The sequence below is a fragment of the Varroa jacobsoni genome, unplaced genomic scaffold (assembly GCF_002532875.2).
Source record: "Varroa jacobsoni isolate VJ856 unplaced genomic scaffold, vjacob_1.0 scaffold_3, whole genome shotgun sequence".
In the NCBI taxonomy this organism is placed as follows: Eukaryota; Metazoa; Arthropoda; class Arachnida; order Mesostigmata; family Varroidae; genus Varroa; species Varroa jacobsoni.
The window spans coordinates 83,334-107,119 of NW_019212905.1; the positions used below are offsets into that span (position 1 = coordinate 83,334).

Here is a 23,786-nt window from a genome sequence, read left to right on the forward strand (position 1 = left end):
ACGGACAAGTTTCTCGGCACACGAAAGAGGCATATGTGGGAGCATTCTACTCGTAGATCTATTTTTGGAGCTTTGCCTTTTGTCCCGAACCACCTTTACTACAGCAGGTAGATCTGTGGATCGAAGCATGTATAATTCAATGGACTATAGTCTGCCAGAATATCCTTAATCGTCAAAACCGCATAAAGACAAGTTGTTGCTTGTCCATCCAGAGATATAGTGAATTATTCAGCCCAGTGTGATTTATTACGTCAGGTAGCAAGCTGCACTCATCGTTTTGCTGCGCTTTAAAATTTCCCCTTTTCAATCTCGCACACAATCATGTATGTCTCAGCAACAACTTCGTTAGACGTCGTTAAGGGCGTAGCGTTGGATATGTACCTATTCGGTTCCATCATCTAACGAACGCACAGAAAAACGCTACGAATGAAGCTGGTAAAAATGTAAGCTTTTCCATGAACGTAGAACCGGCTAGAGATAGTAAACGCTGAGCTTTAATGCAAGCCGATAAGTGAAATGTGCATACAAAAAAATTTCAAAAGTTCTATACGAAGTTACATAGAAACTTCGTAGATCTTACATAGAAAGATGTAATGTACTGCTATCAACGTCTAGCTAAACATTTTGCCCGCATAGTCGTTTCTTGGCTTTCGGTATCGATCTAAAGACTATATCAAAGTTGATGAACTATATACAATGTAATAGGGAGCCAGTTGCTTCAAGAACATTAACAGGGTACGCGTTTCTAAGGCACGAAAAAAGACTAGGTGTCATTCTCGCTGGGAAACGCTCACCATTGAGATGCTTTAGGTTGAACTGTTCCGTGCGAAGAGGTTTGCGATAGATAAGTGGATCTGCTCCAGAAAACTGCCCGACAGTTCCAACGTACAGGTCGCCATCTAATTTCAAGCCAGATCAGAATGTTCACACCTTGTGCATTAAAAAAGCTTTTAATTTAAGTATCAACGGTGGCCATTCTCTGCTGATAAAACCGAATCGATTTATAATTATTGAATATCTCATTATATTTTACCAGGTATAAATATAGGTGGCATGAGGACGCGCGTCTTGTTTCCAGTTGTGAGATATCTCTGGTATACACATCATCTTCCGTTTTGGCGGATTTTTGCAAATGTCAACCGGATGCTAACGTATATTGCGTACAGATCATTTAATTTTATCAGTTAGTTACCTGTTCTGTAGCCGAGTGGAGCTGATGATTCCATGGCGTAAGCGTGCATCAGTTTTAAGGGCACAATAGTTACATTTAAGCGCATTAATATTTAATACAACGATCTGCAGAGACGTTGATGTATTGAACGCAAACGCAGATGGCATACCAGCACATTAGTCCAATAAGCGACTTTTAAATCCTTATCACCTGGTCCTATTTTTTTACGTAAATTCAATTAATAGCACAGTTGACTGCCTAATGTTGGGTAAAGGAGTGTATAACGGGGCGAAGATGAGTCGAAAAGCTTCCTTATCAAATTATTTATCATGGCTGTCGCGCAAGGGCATACGTTGAGATTTGCCTTCATGCTGTAGCCGTACTGTAATCAACAGATCGAATCCGTGCTGGCTATAGCAATAAGCAATGTGGACCCTATTCTTACGTATGCATATGTATTCGGTTAAGTGACTCTGCCTGAACGATGTGGACAATAGACTGGCTTACCGGCGAAAGTGAACGTTGAGTTGTGATTTGGATCGTAAGGACAAAGGCCTTCGCCTGGCTTCTCCTCGCTCAAACTAAACTCCCCCCCTGTGGTTGAAGACGATGCTGATGGGTCAGGACTTTTTAAAATGTAATCACGACATTTTGGCTTATATGAGTTGGTGCCGCAAACCAGGATCTGTGAACGGCAGAAATAAATACTTTGTAACATTTGAGTTCAAATGCTGTCAAAACAAGCATTAAATTAAGCAATACTTTTAAGCTACATTCAATCATCTGCCATGTTTACCGCGTATGTGTTCTTATAGACATGGAACGGGCCTCGTTGAATAGCATATTACCTGATTGTGCGATTTTTTTGCTACAACCCGAATATAGTTCTGGCAGGCATCATGGCTTTTGCCTTTGAGTTTGCACATTTTCATGTCGGATTCCGACGAACGCCATTCAACACGACGGCGAACCTGCAGTGTTGATGCTGACAAGTTGTATACCATATTCCTGAAAAGGTTTTTCCGATGAGACATTATAGTCCTTTCGCTTTGTGCTATTACCGTCATGGTAGCTGACGTGCAAACCTGGTATCAGTTCTTGGTGACTCTGTACCATTTAGATTGGGCTCTTTGAAGGGGCCTACACTTGTAGGCGTGCTGCTACCTCACTGAGAATGCCTTATGTACTAGTTAGGAAATCCAATAGCTATACATTCGCACGTACTTGGCGCCGATTAACAAATGGTCTCCGTCTATATCAAGCAGTTTGAAATGATCAGCCGATTGCTCGCTCCGAAACCGCATCACTCGGTCCGACGCTGGAAAACGTAAAGCGAAGTACAAACAAAGGCTATACGTTCCGTGAGCACTAAATTGAATATAACGTGCGTACTTTCTACTTGGATTGCTAATGCTCCTTGCGGTGCATGCAACGAAATGCTAACTAACATGGGTAAATGGAATGGGGTCTCGCTATTCTGGCATCTTAATTCCTTCCTTACACTGAAATCGAACAGTTATCTATTTTTGCAATAAGTGTTTTCTCTTGACATTAGATGACTGCCTACCTATGACTCACAATACAGAGTGGAAATACCCGCGATAATAGTTACAACTTTGCTATAAATTTAACCCGACATTAGCCCAATTTCCTCAGACAAATGACTTGGATGTATAGACGGGAAGCTGAGCTACTGCGATCACTGGTTGAAAATAAAAACAATTCATTCGTACATATAGAAACATCCCATTTGTATGTAAGGAAGCCAGCCGGTAAAGCACGATACTGACTGACACTAGAATCGTTGGTGGGAGCTTCATGTAAACACAACAATCTAGTGGATGAGCTATTCCATGGAATGATGATAAAATAAGTAAATATTTGGATCGCCTACTTTCCTCCCCTCAACCACGTTTTCTATTACGATTACATACGATAGCAGATTAGAGCACGTTTAAGGACATCTGCTATCGTTTTGCATATTTATTAACGTTTGAAAATTGTTATTTATTCAACAAGCACTATATTAGAATGGATGTTGGTTCTTGTCGAGTGACTATCTGCTTGAAATAAGGAATTATGACACAAAAAGGACAACTGCAAGGATTATTACCTGTGGTAACTGTCTATAATTTTCCTTGCGCTCGTAGCAAAGTTCGACAATCATTGTTTGGCTAGCGATCATTACTAAAATAAAAAAGAGAATCGAATATTCAAGTGATCTGATGAACAGCCAATCCAACTGTGCTCGTTGTCATCGTTATTTTTATGGCTTAAGCGGCACCTGGGCTTTTTGATTCGTACGATCTGAAGGACGTTTACCTTCTCCATAGGAAAAAGTGCATTTCTTCCAGCAGGCCTGTAACCTGTCGTTCAACGCTAGACACCGAAAGGTCATATTGTAAACGTGACCTTTGCTGCCATCTGAATTGAAAGTCTAGCAAAGCTAATTTTAGGTTGCATAAAGCTCGAAAATTAGTTATATTAATTACTGACTGTTGAATGTGTAGGGTATTTCATTGTTTTAATGGTACAGATACGTGACAGCCGTAGCTTTTGTCAAACGAAACACAGAAAGTATTTGATTAGGAGTAGGTGGGTGAAGATAATTTCTTTATTTTTCGTTCATTGTTTGTAATATCATTGTCATGTAATATCTGTCTGCACTTGTACAGGCCGTTTTTATTCGGTATTACGCCGAATTTTCATGATAGAGGTTTAATAACAACAACGAACGTGCTTCGATCGGAAAGCAAGAACTTGTCGTCCTTTGAGTTTCTTGTTGTTGTCTGTAATACCAGAGTTGTTTCGGTTTGTTATTGATTGCAAACCAAAAAATGTAAGCAAACTTCCATGTTTGTTACTGCAAACGCGCGCCACTGCCATGGCTATCCGCGCACCCGTTACGAACATGCTTTACTATATTGAAAAGCTCGCCTTTATAATTAGATATAATAATACGATAATAGAAACGAGTTATCTGTATGTCGTTGGGTGCTCAAACGCTGTTCCACGTAGTCGATGCTTGTTGCATATACGCTGCTAAAAAGGGAGCGTGAAACTGCAACTAACGCTTTAGAAGCAGCAGCCAGAGAGATAAAAATAATAGCCAAAGGAACGTCGCCACCATCATCACCATTATCATCCTCGTCGTCATGATGGGGAGGAGAATATTTCGAAGGGTACGTGAGTATGTGCAACTCTGGCTAGAATCGCTTTTGAGACCGGTTCACGCACCGGTCAGGAAGTAGAGAGTAAGGAGGAAGAAAGTGCATTCTTGATAAGTTCTTGATTCAGAAAAAGGCAACGCCAGGAACATCTACCAGAAATCCGCTTGCTTGGGCAGCAGGATACGGGCAAAACTTGAGCTTGAAATTCGAAAGGCGCAATCGGAAGAGCATTCGATGGATAGACGCATATGCGAAAGTGAAAGGGAAGTTAAATTTCAAGAACCAAAAAATTGCCAGTTCAAGTGCGCCGGTGCCCACAAACTAACTTGTCATTGTCTTGATGAATGCATACTTGCTCGTTCTCTCCTATTGAGCACAGCTTACCTTATATACAGGGAAACCAGTCCACGAGCAGACCGAGGTTCAGTCCTTTGGAACGGTGTTAGGTAGCTGTATAAACAAAGATCCGCAGTAACGCAGATGAACTTGGTTTACTTCTATTCAAAAATCAAGAATTAGAATGATGGGGACTGTTCATTTTGTTGAAGGGCAAGTCACACAGCTAATAGCATGTTGGTTCAATAAATAGTTTTGCGTTTTGAGGATAATCATTTCCACTGGCCGAAGAGGCAATCTGTTTTGAAGGGTGCCTGCTTGTATGCTTCGTTCAGTTATTTCAATGTCAAGAGTCTATCTCCAAAGATTTGCACTTTTTTCGGATTCAGAATTCGAGATATCACTTTCCTTATTTCTCTTCCTATGTCTTTCTGGATAGTATAAGAACAAAGGCACGGATAAACCAACATAGAGTTTATAGGGTCCATAATTTTCCTTTGTAACCAAGCGCAACGTAAACATCTATGGTAACCCATTAGTTATTTGGTTCTAGATGTGGGCTTCCGTCGCGGTCGCTGCACATGGCGCTATTGACAAGCGCGCACTAAATAATTCATCATTCTTTTTTCGTTCGAAAAATTTATAACTTGCAGTTCTGTTTTTTAAGCATCAGGTTCCACTTGACAACTCCCAGAAATTGCCACCAACATATCGAGTCTACAAGATCATTTACTGTCCGTACATGTGGGCACCAGTTTGCTTATGGCGCATGGTCCATATATTAGCAGCGCAGGACGTAAAAGTGTTTTGACATTGCTGTTGTTGGCGCTGTTTTCTTTCTTCTAGGACTTAAGTTTCTCTCAACTCGCTCAGAGTGTTCTCACGTTTACCCTGAACTGGCGAAGCAAGCAAACAACTCGAAGGACTAGGCTGTAATTCCAACAAAGGCAACCTTAATAAAATAGGTCCACAGTGATTCACGAAATGTCTGTAGTGAGAGTGCTGCTAAGCAGTAAACTTTTTAGTGATGTTTATCTAAGCTGGATCGCGAGAGTAGGACCAAGAGTGTTTCCCATTTTCTGTCCCATTTGTCCGAAGAACCTATTGTCTGCCATCGTCTCAGATAATCACGGGTGCATAAACCGTGATCTGCACGTCTTTGCGTCCGAATAACTGTTAGCTCGCTTATCTCTAGAACTTGCTTCAAGTACAACATTAGCCAGCGTTATGCCGTAAGTGCATAAAGTTATAAGACCACTTTTGCCCTCCCGCCCACCATTGCTTCTGTATAATCACATGGTATAAATTAAACAACGTTTTTATAATGATCTGTAGTTCTGTAGAAGAATGCTGCTCTCACTGATGTTAGACAATCTCGATGAGGGAATAATTTTCTCTTATCTTCTTTGCAGTGAATATACGTCGTATCGGAATTATGTATTACTTGCTTCCTAAGCGTAGCTCCTACTGCTATGTCGTAGGGCAACTGTACTTGATTGTACAGATAGAGTGCTTCATGTTTTCCTGCAGCTGAATCAGTAATGGTTATGCTAGAACTAAGTATAAAAAGCAAACAAGAACTTCTTCAGTGTTGAATACTGTTTCCATATATGTGTAATTTTAGCATAGTCGTATGATGCGAAGGCGCAGCATCTGTCATGATGTATCTCTATTAGGATGCCTGTCACGTCAGCATTGGTCGCAATTGTTTTTCCAGAGTATGAAGTTCTGAACAGTGATACTTACTGAAGATCGACAGCAAGCGAAAACGTTACTAATGTTCAGTTCATTCATTTGTTTTACATAGCCACCCTGAGTTAATATAGAAGCTAATAATGTATGGCTTCATAACTTAATAAACAAATATCTTTCGATGGAAGCTTTTTTTCAAAAAGATTTACTCATCACTGTTGAACACCGCTAATTTTAAACTGACCGCATGCGACTACTGCAGCCACATCTGTGCTAAATTTATGGAACTTCTAACGTCAAAGATGATTTAGAAGAAAGCTTCCAGAAGGCTGATTTGAAACGACAATTGTCACCAAAAAGCCCCTTAGAGTAGTGGAGATAAGGAGTTAAAATTTCCCGTCAAATGGTCACAAAACATATCCCAACATCGTATTGCGTGTAGCTAAATACAGCTCTAAATGATGGTATTTTCTAATTTGCATTTACACGTCTCCCGAACGAAGCAACATACTCCCTCGGGCTATCAGCTGAGTTTGTCATTCCTCTTCTAAAATCAGTCTTGAAAGGTGTGGAAAGGCGTTAGTTTTGTGTAAAGTTCCTTACATCCTAAAGTAGGCTTTCTCATAGAGCTCATGTGCTTGATACCTGGACTCGTTCCCTTCTATATAATAGCGTGCTTTATTGATGCCCGCCTTGTCAGGTCAGATCCCAAGTTTCAACATGTTTCTCAAGTACCTACAGCATATGATATAGTTACATTAAATAACTGAACCCTTTAACGTGGCAATATAGAGATTGATTGGCAGTGAAATTATAAAAAAAAAAATTGCGCATAAACATTGTAAACTACAATACTGGACCACGACGCTCAGTGATCTAAATTATATTAGTTGTTAATTGAACGCTGTTATCGAGCCGAACTCAAACATTCAATCGGTTAAATAAATAAGCTCAATTCAGCTATTGGCCTTAATATTTTAGAACATAAAGTAATGTTGGATTTGCAAAATTGTGATTGCTGAAAGGCCCTACTTATTTGACTAACAGAAAATATCTACTTACGTAATGTATTGATTCTCATGTGCGGGGGAGGTGATTCTTGCCATGAAGGCAAGCCCGACTCTCCGGGATTTGCAAATGTTGTCAACATGACAATAAGCGCTGGTAAGGCTATCGTCAATAAAATCTTCATTATTCTTCCGACGAAATCCTGGGTGGGAGGTTTTCACGAACAGTGCTTTGTGCCCAGTATTTTCTATATCGTTAACAGATTAGCATGCATCGGGGACTCGAGTAAAACACGGTTCTCTTCATCAAACATCGTACTGGGCTTTGCATGAGGTTCGATGCTTTTTACGTTGTTTAAGTGTCGGTTGCTGTCGAACGTCCAACAAAGGAGCGAGAGATGCTGTATCTTCGTAGAGTGTCATCATAGCTTCCTTTAATAGTTGACAATAATGATGACGATGGCAGCAGACAGTCTTATTTTTTCTGAAATGTTCGAAATAAAATAGCCCATTGTTAAACAATTAACTGTATATATACCTCGTATTATTCAGTTAGCGATTATTCAACAAGTAAATCAAGTTGACTTATGATAACATAGAAACAAAGGATCCGATGTTTTCCTAGAAGAACAAGAGAGGATGCTTGTTTTGGAAGCTGGACGAATCTGTAAATCAGAGGTGCAGATGAAACTAAGCCTGATTGTTTAGCTCGACCTCACCAGATTAATGTTTAAAGTTCACAAAGTTCTTCGAGGCCCGTTAAACTGTAAGTCTAGGAAATGTACTTATAATTACACCGATTTATTAAAAAAAAATACGTAACAATATAATAAAAGTCCTTGCGTAAAGCCAGAAAAGCGTGGGCATCGTAAATGCATGCTATATTTGAAACGCAGTGGGCATGATTGATGCTGCTATGGAAATGCGTCACAGGGCATATGTGTTTACTGTATGTTATCATTGAACTGACGTCTTACACATTTTTATGGGTGTTACTCTAACTAACTGTGTAGTATTATATCACAGGTTTTCGTATTGCCCCTACACTTTTCCTTCGTACTTCTTCAGAGGTCAAAAAACAAGCATGCAAAGTTTTTTCTTGTATTTGTCGTCGATAGCTATGTACTAGTTTATTTGTACTGGGCCTATTTATTTACATTATGTGTATTTGAGCTCCTCCAGTGTTGAACGCAATGAGTGCAACCGATCAAATCCAGCCTGAATGCCGACGCGGTAATTTTGGCAGATGAATGCGGATTTAAAATTGTGTCTATGTGCATTAACACCGTTAATATAATTGTTTCTACATTGTAGTTTTGCTCTGTATATATATATATATATATATATATATATATGGAGACACTCGAAAATGCATCCGCCTCCCCTTCGCTTTCTGTTGCTGATGTTCCATTAAGGAGCCACTACGTGTGTCGGCGTCACCACAGATGATGGATGATCGGACGAGCGATCTGTGATCACTCGTCATTTCCCCAATCAGTTTGTAATTTCGAGACAGAAACAACGCCGCGTACCATAGGGTCACTCAGTCGCCCAAGATCAGCTATAGGTATCATCGTCATCGTCAGAATCAAGTGATTCATTGATCAACATTTTGGTTCGTCTCCATCTTTAATGATAAACTTCTCGCTCAGCTTCAGTACGAGCGATGCTGCTCAATTGAATTTTTTGTAGTACTTTATGGCCGACGTAAGTGATGACGTTATTTATCGGTCACCCAAAAGTATTGAGGTGGGGCAGTCAACGCCCGATACTTGGCGCAAATCAAACTGCAGCATCGAACGGTAACACTAGCAACTGAAAAAACGCCGCTGAAAGTTGTCTGAGTAGCTGTACTAGAAAATGTTTACTTCTGTGAAACCGATTAGAAAGCAGGAGTTCCCTTACACCAAACAAACTCGTGATCCGTTCCGTATAGAACTTAATATAAATAGTACACTTTATTGTTATCCGAATAGTGCTTATCATCTAAGGCAGCTGAGGTCCAATTTCATCAGAAAGGAAACCGGTCTATCTAAATCTTGAACTATTATCAACGAATAAATGCAATTTTGCTTATCAGCGGCTTTCAGTAGTAGCTCAATGGAAAAATTAACTTATAATAAACAAAGATAGAGGCTAATTATTAATTATATTGTATAATATTATCTAAAGCAACTAAGCTTCTATATATATATATATAGGTAAGTAACAGTTTTTTTTTTGTAAACGGAATTAACAAGCGTTATGGTGAATATACCTAATCTGGGAAAAATTGATGCAGGACAAAAGAAAAAAATGTTCCGCATAGGCTTTAATGTAAACGTGGCGGAGCCGATTTTCTTTTGATGGTTTTCTCAGACACGAGTGACATAAATGCCGCTTACCGGAGACCTGCAAGATTGTACCTGAACTTCTCAATGCGAACTGCCCATATTCGCGCGGCTTATTTTGAGATCAGAAAATCCGTTTTCCTTAGATCTGGCTTAGTAGTTCAAGGCAAAATGATCCTATATTTCCCATAAGAAAATCTTACGTATGTGTTAGCTTTCTTTAATAATTTATCTTATTTATATGTAAATTTGATATGTTCCAATGGAAGATTTAAATTGACACATGTGTTCCAGTAAGACGGGATGGAGTGAATCTGCTTGAGGGAAAAGCGCGTGGCTACTGATTTATGAACGACTAGATAAAGCGCGCAAAAATGGATTACCGAAAATTATCGATTTATTTCATCAACATGTTGTTTTCGATCGTAAACTTTATGATCAGTTTCTATGTAATTGATTTATTTTATTTAATCTGAATTCAATAATTAACATTCTTTATTCACAAAGCTTAATTGATTAAATGAATTAATGCCTCGATAATAGTTATCGCTTTCGAGGCTAAAGGCCTTCTATTGTCAAATAAAAGTGATCGTAGTTTGGCGTCTCTCGAGAAAACGGTTACGGTTGTTACGGCTTAAGCTAAGCTTAAGACGTAACAAACAAGCAGTCTCAAAAATGAAGGCCTGTCGAAAATCCCAACCGTTTTCTCGAGAGGTTCAAGCTTGAGATAACTGATTCGTCGTATGAAGCAAGTGGAATACTGAAACAGGGTGACAATAGCAGAGTATTGACTAATGGGAACGAGGCAATGGAACCTACAAGTTTATCACATTTGCAGCAGACAAAATAAGTTCGAAATTCAATTACACTACTGAAATAATATATAAGTGAATTTCACGGACAGGATATATAAATGCATCGCGCCGTAGGCCACAAAGAGCCACCCTATCAATGCAGGCTAGTGTTTCCGATTTAAACGACGCTAATATATATTGGACAAGTCTTGGATAAGCGTCATTGAGCTTGGCAAAGAACAAAGCTTATACGACTAAAGCTTCGACGAAGAACCATATGAACAGCCATGTCGAAAAAGATATACGGCCGAAAATGGCGCGTCACCAGCCAAACATTCAATTGTCAATGGCGAGTAATTTATGTCGGACTCTACTGGGAGGAAAGGAGACACTCGGCCGTTTGTTTTCTGTGAAACGGGATTGGTAAATATTTATGTAGTGTAGATCCGGCCGATATAGGCTAGAATGGCCCCGTGACGACGTTTCTTTAGACGAAAAAAAAAAATGTAGCACGCTTAGTAAATTTGGAAGATTGGACTTCATTGGACTCAATAGGTGGAAACAGGGTACATACCCGAAGGAGAGGACAGCTACTGGATTACGCAAAAATCTCTCTCGGCCCACTGAAGTATGAATAAAATTATCCTTAATTTACATACTTGCATTGTTTCACACAAACCCGAAAAATTCTTTCTGTATCACTCATGATTAGGAAACCCAGATAGGATGACTGAGCAGCGCACAAGTGATTTCAGTGTCTCTTTGCAGACATGGTCTTCCCTGCTTTTTATGCTCTACACAAATACCACATATCTGGAAAAAAAGCAGTTGTTAACGAACACTTTAGATTCAGTGGACTCTGGTAGACAGTGGCGTAGATAGGTGGTTTACCACTCTGTTTTGTCTTGGTAGAAATGTCAGTGCATCATTACCAATTAATGGAAAAGTAGTGCGCTGCTGGAGTGGCAACCGTTGACCATGTGCGACAACTCACACCTGTTCGGGTTATCATCTTATTTTGTCGCCATTATGCTACGGGTGTTCTCTTTGACGGGTCTATGAAGAATCTAGCAGAGGCCGTGCTGTACGCGCTATATACGTCGCTATAAACTTGTGTTTGTTTCATGTCCATGTAGATATAATCCTTGAGCCATCTGTTTACTTCTTCCATTATGCTCCCTTTTCACTCACTTGTCAAGGCCAAACAATCGATAAATGGTTTCTCATGATTAATCAAGTCTCTCTAACCTCCAGCACTTCGTCTACCTTTAATTGTCTTCCCTTGTTTTCCTCTCGGATTGCCTTTTCTGATCTTACATTTTCTCGTCGACTCTACTGCAACGCCATCAGCTGCACTCGATAATGATCAAAGTGAATGCAGCGGTAATACTCATTCACTAGTGATGAATTTCGTGATATAAGTACTATGTAGAGTACTTCCTGTTTCTCTCTTCATTTCTACGTTTAGTTGATCATTGTTGTTGTCATTTTTAGTAGGTGCGCTAATCATATGTTATAACCTACATACACCGACCCTTAGTCCAAGTGAGGACTACCATCTATTTTACGTGCGTGAGGCAAACCCATTAACGGTTGCAACAGCGAGATTTTGCCTTAACCTCTGTCCGCGTGTGCTAGATTCCATTGGCTTGGCAGCAACGGGCAATAGGCAATTTAGTGCTAAATGGGTAATTTTTGACTAGACGGTTATAAGATGTAAAATGTGAATCATGTTAGTTTACTTTTTGCGAATGTGTACATTCTCTTCCGGGGAGGAGTTTCTTTTTCCTGTAAGGGGTGTAATGCTAAATTGCTAGTTTTTTTTAGAAATGACCCTTGCATGTTTACAAAATTGTAGTGCTTGGGGCAGATAATATTTTAGTACGAAATGCGATACCTAGCCCCATGCCAAAATGTCAGTTTCCAAATAGAAAATACCGTTTGAAGATAGAAAACTTAATTCAATGTTCTTGACGAGCTGAGTTAAAACGCAATACAAGTTCCTATAACTTTTTTTGAAAAACGAATATTACATTTGTTTTTCTTATGTAACCATAGGGTTAAAATCTGTTTGGAATTACGAACGGTTACGATTACGAACGAAGTGGCTAGTATAGACAACAATTTTTGTGAAACAATTTTTATTTTAATATTTTATAGAAGATTTTCTGGGAGAAATATCAAAATATTGAATACATTATACATATTTTTCTTGCTATGTAAAATACTTGCTAACGCCGACTCTGCATACCAGCTGATAAAACTCGACGAGTAGAGTAAAAATACAGCCCAATTTACGGTAGCTACAATTGATATTTATGCATGGAAAAGGCCAAGAACTCGATGTGGTAGTTTTTTTTTTTCGAATATGATATTAAAACGAATATTTTTTTAATGAAAATCGATGCAAAAAGTATCGTTCATAGTGCCAATCGAGAACTTTCGATGAGCTAAATCGAAATGCAATGTAAATTTATTAATCTCTATATTTCGGTTTTAGAGTTGAAATGCCGTTTAAGAGGTAAAAACTTAACATAGTGTTTTATGTGGAAGGCGTTTAACCAAATCGGTCAAGTTCGACGGAGTGAATAAAAATGCAATATACATATATATATATATATATATATATTTTTTTTTTTTTTTTTTACCTAAGATTCGTATTTCTGAGTAAAAACGCCGAAAACCCTAATGACAGTATCTGTTCAGTTTAATAACAACCTTTGAGAGCGAATTTTTAGCCATTCTATGTTGATTTTCGTAAGAAAAAACCTCTAAATCATTTTCAGAGCAAAATTTCAAACACTAAAGGAAATTTTTATCATAAAAGGAAAAATTATAAAAAGCTTGACAAAATTGAAAAAAGTTTGATGGCTTCTCAGAAGAGAAATAAGTATACCAAGAGGAACACACCAAATATATGAGTATTACGTTTAAATATTCATTAAAAAAATTAAAAATAGATTTAAAAAAATTTAAGCTGTGGTGACGTCCCAGAAGTAGAATCGATATATGAACTAGAGCATATAGAATCGTCGTATTTATCATGTCTTTGTTTAGTTAAATATATGTACTACATATTTAACTAAATGGGAAGTAAAACTCTTCTAAGCTTCGGTGACGTTTGGGTACCGAATTAGTACTGCAAACGATCCATATCAATCATGTAAACATCAAAATTTATATAGTTCTATGGGTAAGAATATAAGAAGCCGCTATTAGCTCGAACATAATTGGAGTATAAAAGCTCGAGCCGCCAATAATCGATATGTTGTCAATACCACACTAACAGCCTAACTCTTTAGAAATTGGTACCGCAACAAAGCCCATGCCCAACCAAATCTGTGGAAGCGACCAAGCCACAAGGTTTGGAGGCTTGTCAGTGCAAGGAACAGATCAGCCACCGGTCAAGCCAGCGCAGGGCGCAGGCCCTGAGGTAGCCAACATCGGTAGCGGCGTGGTCCACATCGTTGTCAGCGCTCAAGCAAGGAGCAAAAATGAGGGCCCGGCCACGAAGGACTAGTATCGACGCGACCAGCAAGGGAGACCAGACGTGTGCCGCACGGAGAACCAGCGACGATATACCATGCGAAACTGTTAGATTCGAACTGTAGAGGCACTTTGAAGGGAGGGCTTCCAGTATATATTATTATACCGGACGATAGTGTGAGGGCGCCAGAACCATTGGAGGACGGCATGCAGCCACAGCTAGGAGGCCAGCTGGGAGGTCTTGTAGAACGCTATACCATTAAACACTGCGGTAAGTGCGGCCTCACGGAGACACGGAGAACACGCGAATGTCGCGTGGATATATCACGATTGGTAACAGTGGCCGAAGGTTACGGTTATGGATGCAAATAATAAATAGCTGATAGCTCGGCCACGATTACAGTATACACGCCTTAGTTGTTGGCCCATACGATAACAGTCTTCGACGATCGGTCTACTCTCTATGGAACATTCATTTAGTATTCATGTAACTGCTCATTAAACAAAAGAAAAAATGTAAACAATGTCTAGTTAATCAATCAGTCGATTAGCTACCTTTGTCAACCACTACGTTTATTAAAAGCCGCCCATTCCATTCATTTACGTTTCTCACAGATCGGCCCACAGCCGACGCTTTCGCATGCGTCCGAGAAATGGGCTCAATCATCCCGTATTCAAATTGAAACAATGTATTAAGGGCCAACATTTTACGAACAATACAAATGTAAATTTGGTTCAGTCCCCTGGTTAATAGACTAGAACAAGATGATGAAATAACTGTAAAAAAGTAGCGGGTTAGGTGAGATAACGCAACTGCAATGGGAGAACTGTTTATGTGTATTCAACTTACAACTTTGGTAAGCTTAAGTGAATGACTTCGATCAGGTAAATCGATCAAGAGCAAAAGGGATATGGGGCGAAGTTCGTGGTCTACTTAGTTTTCACTACGCCCCTTACATTCATCAGACAGCTTGCGCATTGTTTGGTGATACGAACGCTTTACGGGTTTTTCTCTTGCAGCACGACGTTTGTGTTTTTACGCCAATAGGTTATAATCTGAAAGGACCACCCTACGCGTGGCAGTTGCTTGGAGGAAAATGTTCCAGGCCAATTTCAAGACTGAATCTCTTTGATTACCTAATATGTCCCAGAACATGTGCTATGCGACGTTTGAAATGCTACTTTTTCCACTTATTGCATCATCAAGTCTTGAACAATTTTTCACACAATGTAATTTTTTGTTCTTCAAATCACTTTCCATATTACTAGTCTATATTTTCAATATCTGTAGGCCCATCTTCTTTTTATAAATTAAAAAACTTGATGACATGGAAATTTCAAAAAGAAATAGATAGAGTTCCCAATTAGTGATCAAGCGCAAGACTCATTTTTGTGGGCCCAATACTTCATGCGCATTTCTCGTAACCGAATCCTTAAAATGCTAATCGATAGTTAAAAAGCTTCTCTCACAATATAAAATAACGGTTTCAAACAACCTATCTAACTATTTAAAAAAAAAAATCCAACCATTGGCATGCCGTCCGAATCGGTTATATAATAATGGACTGTTATCCGGCAGACTTTGAATTTAAGTAACGTTGAATTAATTGAACTAAAATGATGATCTTCTACTAAGTGCTAAAGGTCTTTTTATTTTTTACACACTTATTCGAGCGCTTTATCATTTTCTGGAGTGCTATATACCTACCATACGCGTTCCCATGAATAAATTTTCTATCTATGGCTTTTCGAAGTAAATCGGTAGCGAAATATACTAAACCAGCAGTTGCCCTTCTTAGGATATGGAAAGCTCTGAAATCACACGGAGTTAAGTGGAGAAAAGAAGCAGGTTGAAGTCAACGTTGGATATTCGTTTGCTCAATCAAGAAAGTAATGAAGGCATGGCGCTGCGACCTGGCGCGATCACCAGAAAACCAGATAGCATGCTCTCGGCTGCCATATTAGTTGTTCATAAACTTTTTAAGCAACTCAAGATAGTAGGTTACATTAACCGTCTTCGGTAAATTTCTTATAGTAGCGGGTGCCCTTAAGGTTTATTGCACGAATTACTTGCACCACACGTCGCAAAAATGCTGAATACTACTACCGGACTCGATTTTTCTTTAGGGTGACGTTACTCTCTCATCTGATTGGTCTCCGGCATACGATAGAGATTAAAACATAAAATATAAGAGAAAAAAACGGTGTATGAAGACCGTATGTTTCAAGCGTTTTTTTTTTTTTCACTGATTTCCGCAAATCGCATGTGGAATATACCACTTGCATCTCCGACTAACCTGCCATTTGACCACCTTTCTGCTGGTCTTCAATACCCCAATCGCTGTTCTTGAAACGTTCGCGGCGATTACGTACTGTGCCTTCGTCTAAATTATTTCCTTTTAATGTGCTTACCAAACTTGTATAAGAAAAGCAAATGCTTTTCAAATGCTTGACCTCTGAGCGTAGATACTCAAGACGAAATGATGTTTTTCCTTCTGAATTCGTTTCTCTTAGAGTAAACTCAACAAGTCGTCACTCTCAGGTATGAGAACCCGAAGTATTTACGAGCCAAATTCCGTCTGTTGGAAACGCCTGCTTCGAAACTTATCTAACCTCAAAGTTAGTCAAATTCGTTTGTAAAGCCTGATAGTTTGAACATCTTGCACCCTTAGCCTCTTAAACCGATCAAAGTTTTGTTAACCATATATTTTTCCCGTTCTGCAAAGGAAAAAAATTGTAGTTTTGGTTAACGTTATTTTTCTCTCTCTTTTACTTCAGATATAACCAGAACAGTAACAGCAAATAGATTGAGAGATGAAAATAGTTGAGTAACTACCAATAGCCTCCAGACGGCGTTTTTAACAAACCTTTATGCAGAACAAGCGACGGTGGTAGTATTTGTAGCAGCAGAAGAAAAGGCACTGAATTCGCTCTCCTGAACGATGTGCCCATCCGTTTATATCTCGGCCGATCCTCTCCTAAGGGCAGCAACCGATAACCACGACATAATAGCTGTGTTATATTGTTGGAGAAAATCAGCCGGGAAAATTAAATCTGCAATTACGTTTAAGTGCGACGTCAAATCTTAAGTAGGATCAGGAAGGTAAAAACTTAAATGTAACCATAATATGATGATACTAAGTGAAAAGTGAGGACCGAAAAAGATGTCTGTATCTACTGGCAATCACTGTGAAGGAAACGAGCCGAAAACAACGCTATACCAGTGAATGAGCGTGTTAAATTGTCTGAGATAATTATTCAGCTGGAATGGTGGACACTGGCAAACGGACTTTTACTTACCGCTGTTAAAGTGTCTCATGTATGATCGAATAAACAAAGTAAAACAAGTCAAAGGTTCCTCATATAAAATGATCATTACCAAGACCACTTTACAGGCGCCCACTAATGAAGTAACAGAAAGTTTTATACAAAAAAAAAACAACATAAATTGCAAATGTATCGGAAATCATTGAACTGTAACATGAACGAAACAACTACAAGACTACTTTAATTTTATAAGCTACATTTAAGAGCTGAACAAACTGTTATGAATCCTGCTTATGAAACGGGAGGACCGGTTAGCTCTGTACGTCTAGGCGATGCAGTACAGCTTAAAAAAGAACGGCTAAACCCCGAGTCATAACATAACAAAGGCGAAAAAAATTTCTTTGCAGCTATGGCTTGCTCCAGCTGTATGAATATATTGTTTGTATTATTGTTGCCCTCACTGCTTCTTTTATTGCTTTGAAGCGCAATTGTTAAACTGCGTGTACAACGATCGCCAAAGCAGAACACACTTTTTAAATGGCCGCTCCATTTTTGCATTATTACCTATTATGGGTTATTTTCATTACAAAGCGGTGCTATAAAAAAAAAAGAAAAGAAAAAAGCAACATTTTTTTTATCGAATTTATGGCACAATTAAAAATAAAAGTTATTTTAAAGAGAGGCGGAATAATGAAAATCTGAATAGCCTATTTATTGCCTAGTATTATTGTGGTATGTGTGGGCAACATTTATCTATATATACCCTAGTTAATCTCTGGATACGATGCAAGTATTCGCAATTTAGCATAGGAGGGCCTTCATAAACCGAACGCATTTTTCCAAATAACCTGCGCGTCAAATTCTAGCTTTTATTATAAAGAATTTTATCGCTTATAAAAAAAAATCTCCGTAGAGACCACCCTCCACACTAATCGGCAGGGTAAGCTACATTTGTAAAACACGAAAGCGCGGAACTAACGAATAAAAAGAAACCGAGACGGACGTCTATTTGGTCAGAGCGAAAGCGAATTCTGGTTCCATTTAAGCTAAAGACTAATATATACATTGATCATGGAGTGAATATAAATAGCCTTCTCGTGCATCACCTTCGATGATGTGAGAAAAATCTGATACCATATTACAACCCTACGTAGGTAAATTAGTGATAAGAATCAGTAAAGATAGAATGTAATAATGATCCTTCTTAAACGAGATCAACAGTACTTTGTTTCCTTTGCAGCTGCTAATACTATTGCCAAGACGATAGTGATTTACCCATTTGGTTCGCAAATTGTATATCAATTTGCCTACCTGCTATTTACAGAACGCCTTTTATCCATAATTATTACACATAATTCTTCCAGTTCAGCCGTCGCTTTTTCTCTATTCACCCCCTAAATGCGGAAGGCTTATTTCTTCATAAATTCGTTTATATCCACGAGCATTGTTAGGCAAATATATGCGGAACTTTTTTTCCTATAATTAGAGCGCATTTCAGCGCGCCCTCACACACTCACACGCACCGTTCCGCGTAAATCCGCAGTCGCGAGAATTCTGATGTTTCCTAATACCAATTAACGCCTTAAATGTCCGCCACGCTCTATTGATTGTTGGCCCTTTTGTTTTCTAACACCTCTTACGTGCTAAATCATCATTCACTTTAACTCAATGTGATGCTTAAAGGCGATATGAACAGGCTTATTCTATATGTTACCGCAGCTTGTCATCCTATGTGTAAATCAGTTCAATGCAGTTCAAAGCGTGTGCCCCGAAAGAACACAGGTACAATAAATAGATTGGCCTCCTTGTCGCGTTTAACCTAGCTCTTTTGCTGGTATCTTATTTCTGTCAATTAATAACGTTTTCTGCGATTACTTTTTACACATAGGCGCAATAATTTACTAAGCAAAATAGTACATTTGAGCTACAGTCAGGCGTAGACCTGTCATCTAGGCATGCGCGACTTCATCGCTGGAGAAACAGCCACATTTTACTGGACATCATCGTCCAGCGCCACTCAGCGCTGCGCGCGGCGTGGCTGCTCGCCTGGCGGCACTCTGAGAGAGAGTTAATATACATAGCGAGAGGGCGGGCCACCGAGGGGAGAGTAACCTTTATTACATGGATAGACTCAGATGAAGAGATATCCGTGACCATATGATAAAACATGAAGTGGCGACAGCGACAGCGGTTGGTTTAGGCTCATCGTTGTTTTTAGTCTATTCGTATTTATACACCTAAGTTAAATAAACAAAATAATTCATAAGTCGTTCACTTTACATTCGGTTTTCTTTTTTGCCCAAGCGCTAAGCAACATTCCCCATATGAATATGTATCCTCACGGTGCATTCTCCCTCTGTTTGGTCGATTTTTATGTATTAGATAGAATACCTGTAACTATAAACTATTCTTTTTTGAATAATCAATAAACAAAAATAGGGTGTTGCTGGTGCTCCGTTTAAGAGACGCAGTTATCAACAAACAGTGTAGATTCTGTTGTGATCAGCATAGTAAGGTTTTAATGCTTTTTATACGGGTGTTGTATTAGGTGAATACGTGAGCTTCCAAAAAAAAACTCTCTCGCTGGTGTATCGTAACTTAGAGCAAAGCTTCGTAAAACAAAATAAGCTTGCACAGTCAGCCCTGCATTAAGTTAATTTCTGACAGCTTCAGACTTCCGCCATTTACCCCCTAAGCTATTGGCTCAAAAATCAGGTATTCTCATTGACGTCTCATAGGCTAATTCGGCGACTGAAGCACCAATGAGCCTAAATGAACCCTCTCAACTCGATTTCGTACTCATTGCAAACAGTAGTGACCGGCCGACTTCTTCCCTTTCACCGAACGCTCGGTGAGACGAATTCATCACTTGCCATCCAGATGCACGTAACTCTCTGAATAGTCTTTGTATTATTGCACAAAAACCCTTCATTTGCTTGCATGGACAACCATTAATTTTAAGAGACTACACTTAATCGTATACTCGCTCAAGAGAAGCCTACTTTAAGCCTGAATTTAAGACCCGAATCTGCTCATAATCCAGAATGAACGTTAAACTATTTCATATCTAAATGTTCACATCAAATGAAAAATATTAAATGCCTTTGATCGTCAGGGCTTTTCTTATTCCACCACGATCGACTTTGTTCTGGTATTTTCTACTGACTGTCTTCTGTATACCGTTTGTACCAGTGTGAGTTATGTTGGAAGTAGTTTATTTCGCTATGAATCGCGGGTGAATGAGGTAGGCTCCCCAAAGCTCGCCTAACTGAACTTCTTATCAGGATTGTACTCCATCTTTATAAAAATAATTGCTTAATACAATACAAGCTTTGATTTTACTGGCGCAATTGCAGTTATTACAACACTTAAATTCCCGCAAAAATATTTTGTTTTACGTGGCATTTTATAACAGTTGCAATAACCTTAACCGCATACACGATCGTTTTTAAAAACGGCGGGCTTCTCAGAAGGGTAGAATTTATGATAATACTGAAGATGTTAAACCTAATGCCAAGTATTGAAGTGTTTCAATGGTGAACTTTAGCTATGTGGACTTAATAAGGCCGACTTTTTCGGGTTCTTTACTTCCAGAAACGTATGACTTTAAACAATCGATAGTTATCGCTTACTTTAACACTTCCAGGAAAATCGACTGGCATAAGCAGTTGAGGTTCCTTTGTTTCAAGTTTCGTCGGCTGGAACTTGCGAAAAGTGGTAAGTATGAAAAAAAAAAGTCGACAGTTTCCAAACGCCTTTCTGGTCCACCAGTCCTCGAAAACCTTGAACACATTGTATATAGAGCAAGAATATTCCTCGGTACTTCCCAGCCCAAGCACGCTAGTTTAAGCAGAAAAATAATTTTCGGGTCTTTTAATTCGGTTAAAAGAAAACCAGTTTTAATAGAGATATTGACTATACTTGCTGACACGCAGAGAAGTTCCGAAGTGTCCCTTTTAATCATATGGAGTTAGAACTAATAATTCGACAGTTGCAGCTGGCTTTTGCACTCCGAATCATCATCCCAACGTGAAGTGCACTAACAAAATTTAACAAAAACGACGGTTAGTTCTGACGCTATTCTTCTGATGCCACTTCTGTAGTCTATTAAATGTTATTTTTAAGGACAAAGTTACATTTAGGACTAGGCGTAGACATACTTTCTTCGTGCTAGAAACCAGCCGTGTGAAGCAGTGATTGACAGCACTATTCGACAGTAAGCTCGAAACATTCAGTTAATGTTATCAATTCATTTTAACCTTGTCTCGCTTACTACCACAGCATTAAACTGAGACCTCTCATTCGCAGCCAGACTTCTCGAAGTCTCAGGTTGTCTTTTTTTTTGGGATTCTTGCCTCCGATTCGCGTTGCTATGAATGACAGTGGAATGATTACTAATCTGAGAAATATAATTTAACCTATATTTACGAGAATAAATTAGTTAACAACAATAAATCAATTCACAATACATCAGTAGCAATGTTTGCTACTAAATTAAAATTCCGACGCTTCGATAGTGTCGGTTCAGTGCCTCAAGATTGTACTTAACACCCATCAACGGTTCAAACTGAAGACTCATCACGTCTACTGACGCGCAGCTACGCCATGTTTACACAAATCATGTGGTACGTGAAGGTTTTGGATTCTAGCATGCTCTGACTCGGAGTTTGGTACGAAATATGTATAAAATTATTGTAAAAATTTGCTGTCAAATTCGCTTCCATCCAATCGATTAAGTAATAAGCCCCAAGGGACATTGAAGAAAATCGAAGGTTTGTTTAAGATAAACACCAGTGTAATTCACAGTATACTTCTTCCCAGAAGTTGGCTGCAGTCAAGTAAACAATAAGATGACTTTTTTCATAGCGGTCTTCCTTAGATTATTCAATATTAATTCAAGTTGAAAACAAAGCCACATTAATAAAAGTGGCAATTTTTTTCTTCTATAACGTTGCCGTTTCAGGTCATTAATGAGAAATTTTCTACGAACAACCTCCGAAAACAATGATTATGACTTTCTGGCCAATCAAACGGAATATTGATATCATTTTATGCCAAATACTTTTCTGCTTTAAATAGAACCTTCGAATTTTTAAATAGACATATTAGACCTGTTTTTGCGCATATTTAAGGGTATACCTTGATTGCCCTTTCTCGTCAAGCTTCAAAACCGCAACGAAACAACGAATTGATCCTAAAGTTCGGCTAACAGCATCCACCATGAAATGTACCTAATTACTGGCTGCGTCAAAATTTGAAAACTGGCGATGCTCCATATATATAAATGCATGTTTACAAAAGCTGTATGTCACTTCAAAAGTATCATTAGGAGGTCAACGATACAACGGGTTAAAATCATCCTTCATGCATGCACCAGTATCTTTCATGCAACTGGATTTTTTTCACTGAGTCTTTCTCCTCCAGTTAAATTGCTTCCCGGAAACTTTTCATGGACGACGGATATATTCCATGAATTCTTTGGGTGTACAAAGAATGCAGCATGCTTGTCATGCTGTACCCAGCACTTTTAAGATAGCCTTACGATATTTTTAATATTTAATGTAACAGTAAAATCTAATGTGTCGTCAAAAAAAACTCTTCACCTCGTATAAGGACAATTCTGATGTACGCCGATATGTTTACTAGGTTTTACAGGCAATTATCGGAAAGTTCAATCGAAAGAAGGTAACTTTGGGTTCATTCGCACCGAAAAGACTTTACAAATTTTATTCTTGAAGCCTAAATCGTCGTCCTGAATTAATAGCTATCGAAAACCTTTGACCTAGACAATAACGAAACCCAGTGAGAGAGAGTTATATAGTAGCATAAGAGACAGCAAAAATGAAGTCAATAATATATTATGGCTGCTTCCCAATCCTGTCCTCAAAGCGATCAAGACTAATGAAGGTTCAACAAAATATTAATTTTGCGTTATGTTACGTTAGCACATAGTGCAATTTTACTGGACTTTTATATCACAAGTACGATAAACGAGGAGTTATTCGTTGATAACTGAAAAAGCTGATGTTAAATCCGCTAATAACCCTGGTCGTACTGCACGGAGTTCTTGCTAATACGCTGGACTGATGTCTCTAAAGTACCGAACAATAACGCACGGGTCTTTGTGGATCTACAAGTTCTAAAACCTTGGTGAACGACAAAGACTATACCTAAAATATATCATACGGTAGATAAGGTTTAGATATTATTTGAGTGACTTTATTTGATACTTTTGCGGATTTTGACGACACACCATCACTTATGATCAATCATCACTATTATTAGCATCACTATACCTATTGTTATTTATAGTATTTGAAACGTTCTTGTCATGATGAGTTATTAACTGCTAGTAATTTATCGTGTACCTTTTTCCGGTTTATATATAAGCGGCAGATTGAATCGATGATTAGACGAACAGCAGACCTGGTTGGCAACTAGACGGTCGTTTTCAGATCGTGAAATCCAAGGAGACGCCTTGGTGCATAGGTCAACACGACCTCAACCCGAGGATGTGCTTTGGTAAGGTCATT

The 23,786-nt window shown here is 38.8% G+C and overlaps 1 protein-coding gene across 6 annotated transcripts in view; it reads right to left on the reverse strand.

The window, feature by feature from the left end:
- The window catches only part of LOC111262153 (semaphorin-1A), a 28,722-nt gene extending 9,483 nt beyond the window's left edge, over positions 1-19,239 (reverse strand). For 3 of the 6 annotated variants that reach the window (XR_015315966.1, XM_086973553.1, XM_022837314.2), the window contains exons 1-8: positions 18,565-19,239; positions 16,854-16,964; positions 7,432-7,860; positions 2,396-2,489; positions 2,020-2,179; positions 1,679-1,856; positions 1,193-1,213; positions 795-899 (exon numbers count right to left, since the gene is read on the reverse strand). Coding sequence is in view for 5 of the 6 variants with exons in the window: in XM_086973553.1 (XP_086829679.1) it covers positions 795-899; positions 1,193-1,213; positions 1,679-1,856; positions 2,020-2,179; positions 2,396-2,489; positions 7,432-7,561 (688 nt within the window). In the remaining variant the exon portion in view is untranslated. Of the gene's footprint in view, positions 1-794; positions 900-1,192; positions 1,214-1,678; positions 1,857-2,019; positions 2,180-2,395; positions 2,490-3,284; positions 3,328-7,431; positions 7,861-16,853; positions 16,965-18,564 lie in introns of those variants that run through there. The other 3 variants (XM_086973355.1, XM_086973521.1, XM_022839965.2) reach the window with 3 other exon arrangements.
- Positions 19,240-23,786: the final 4,547 nt, after the last annotated feature.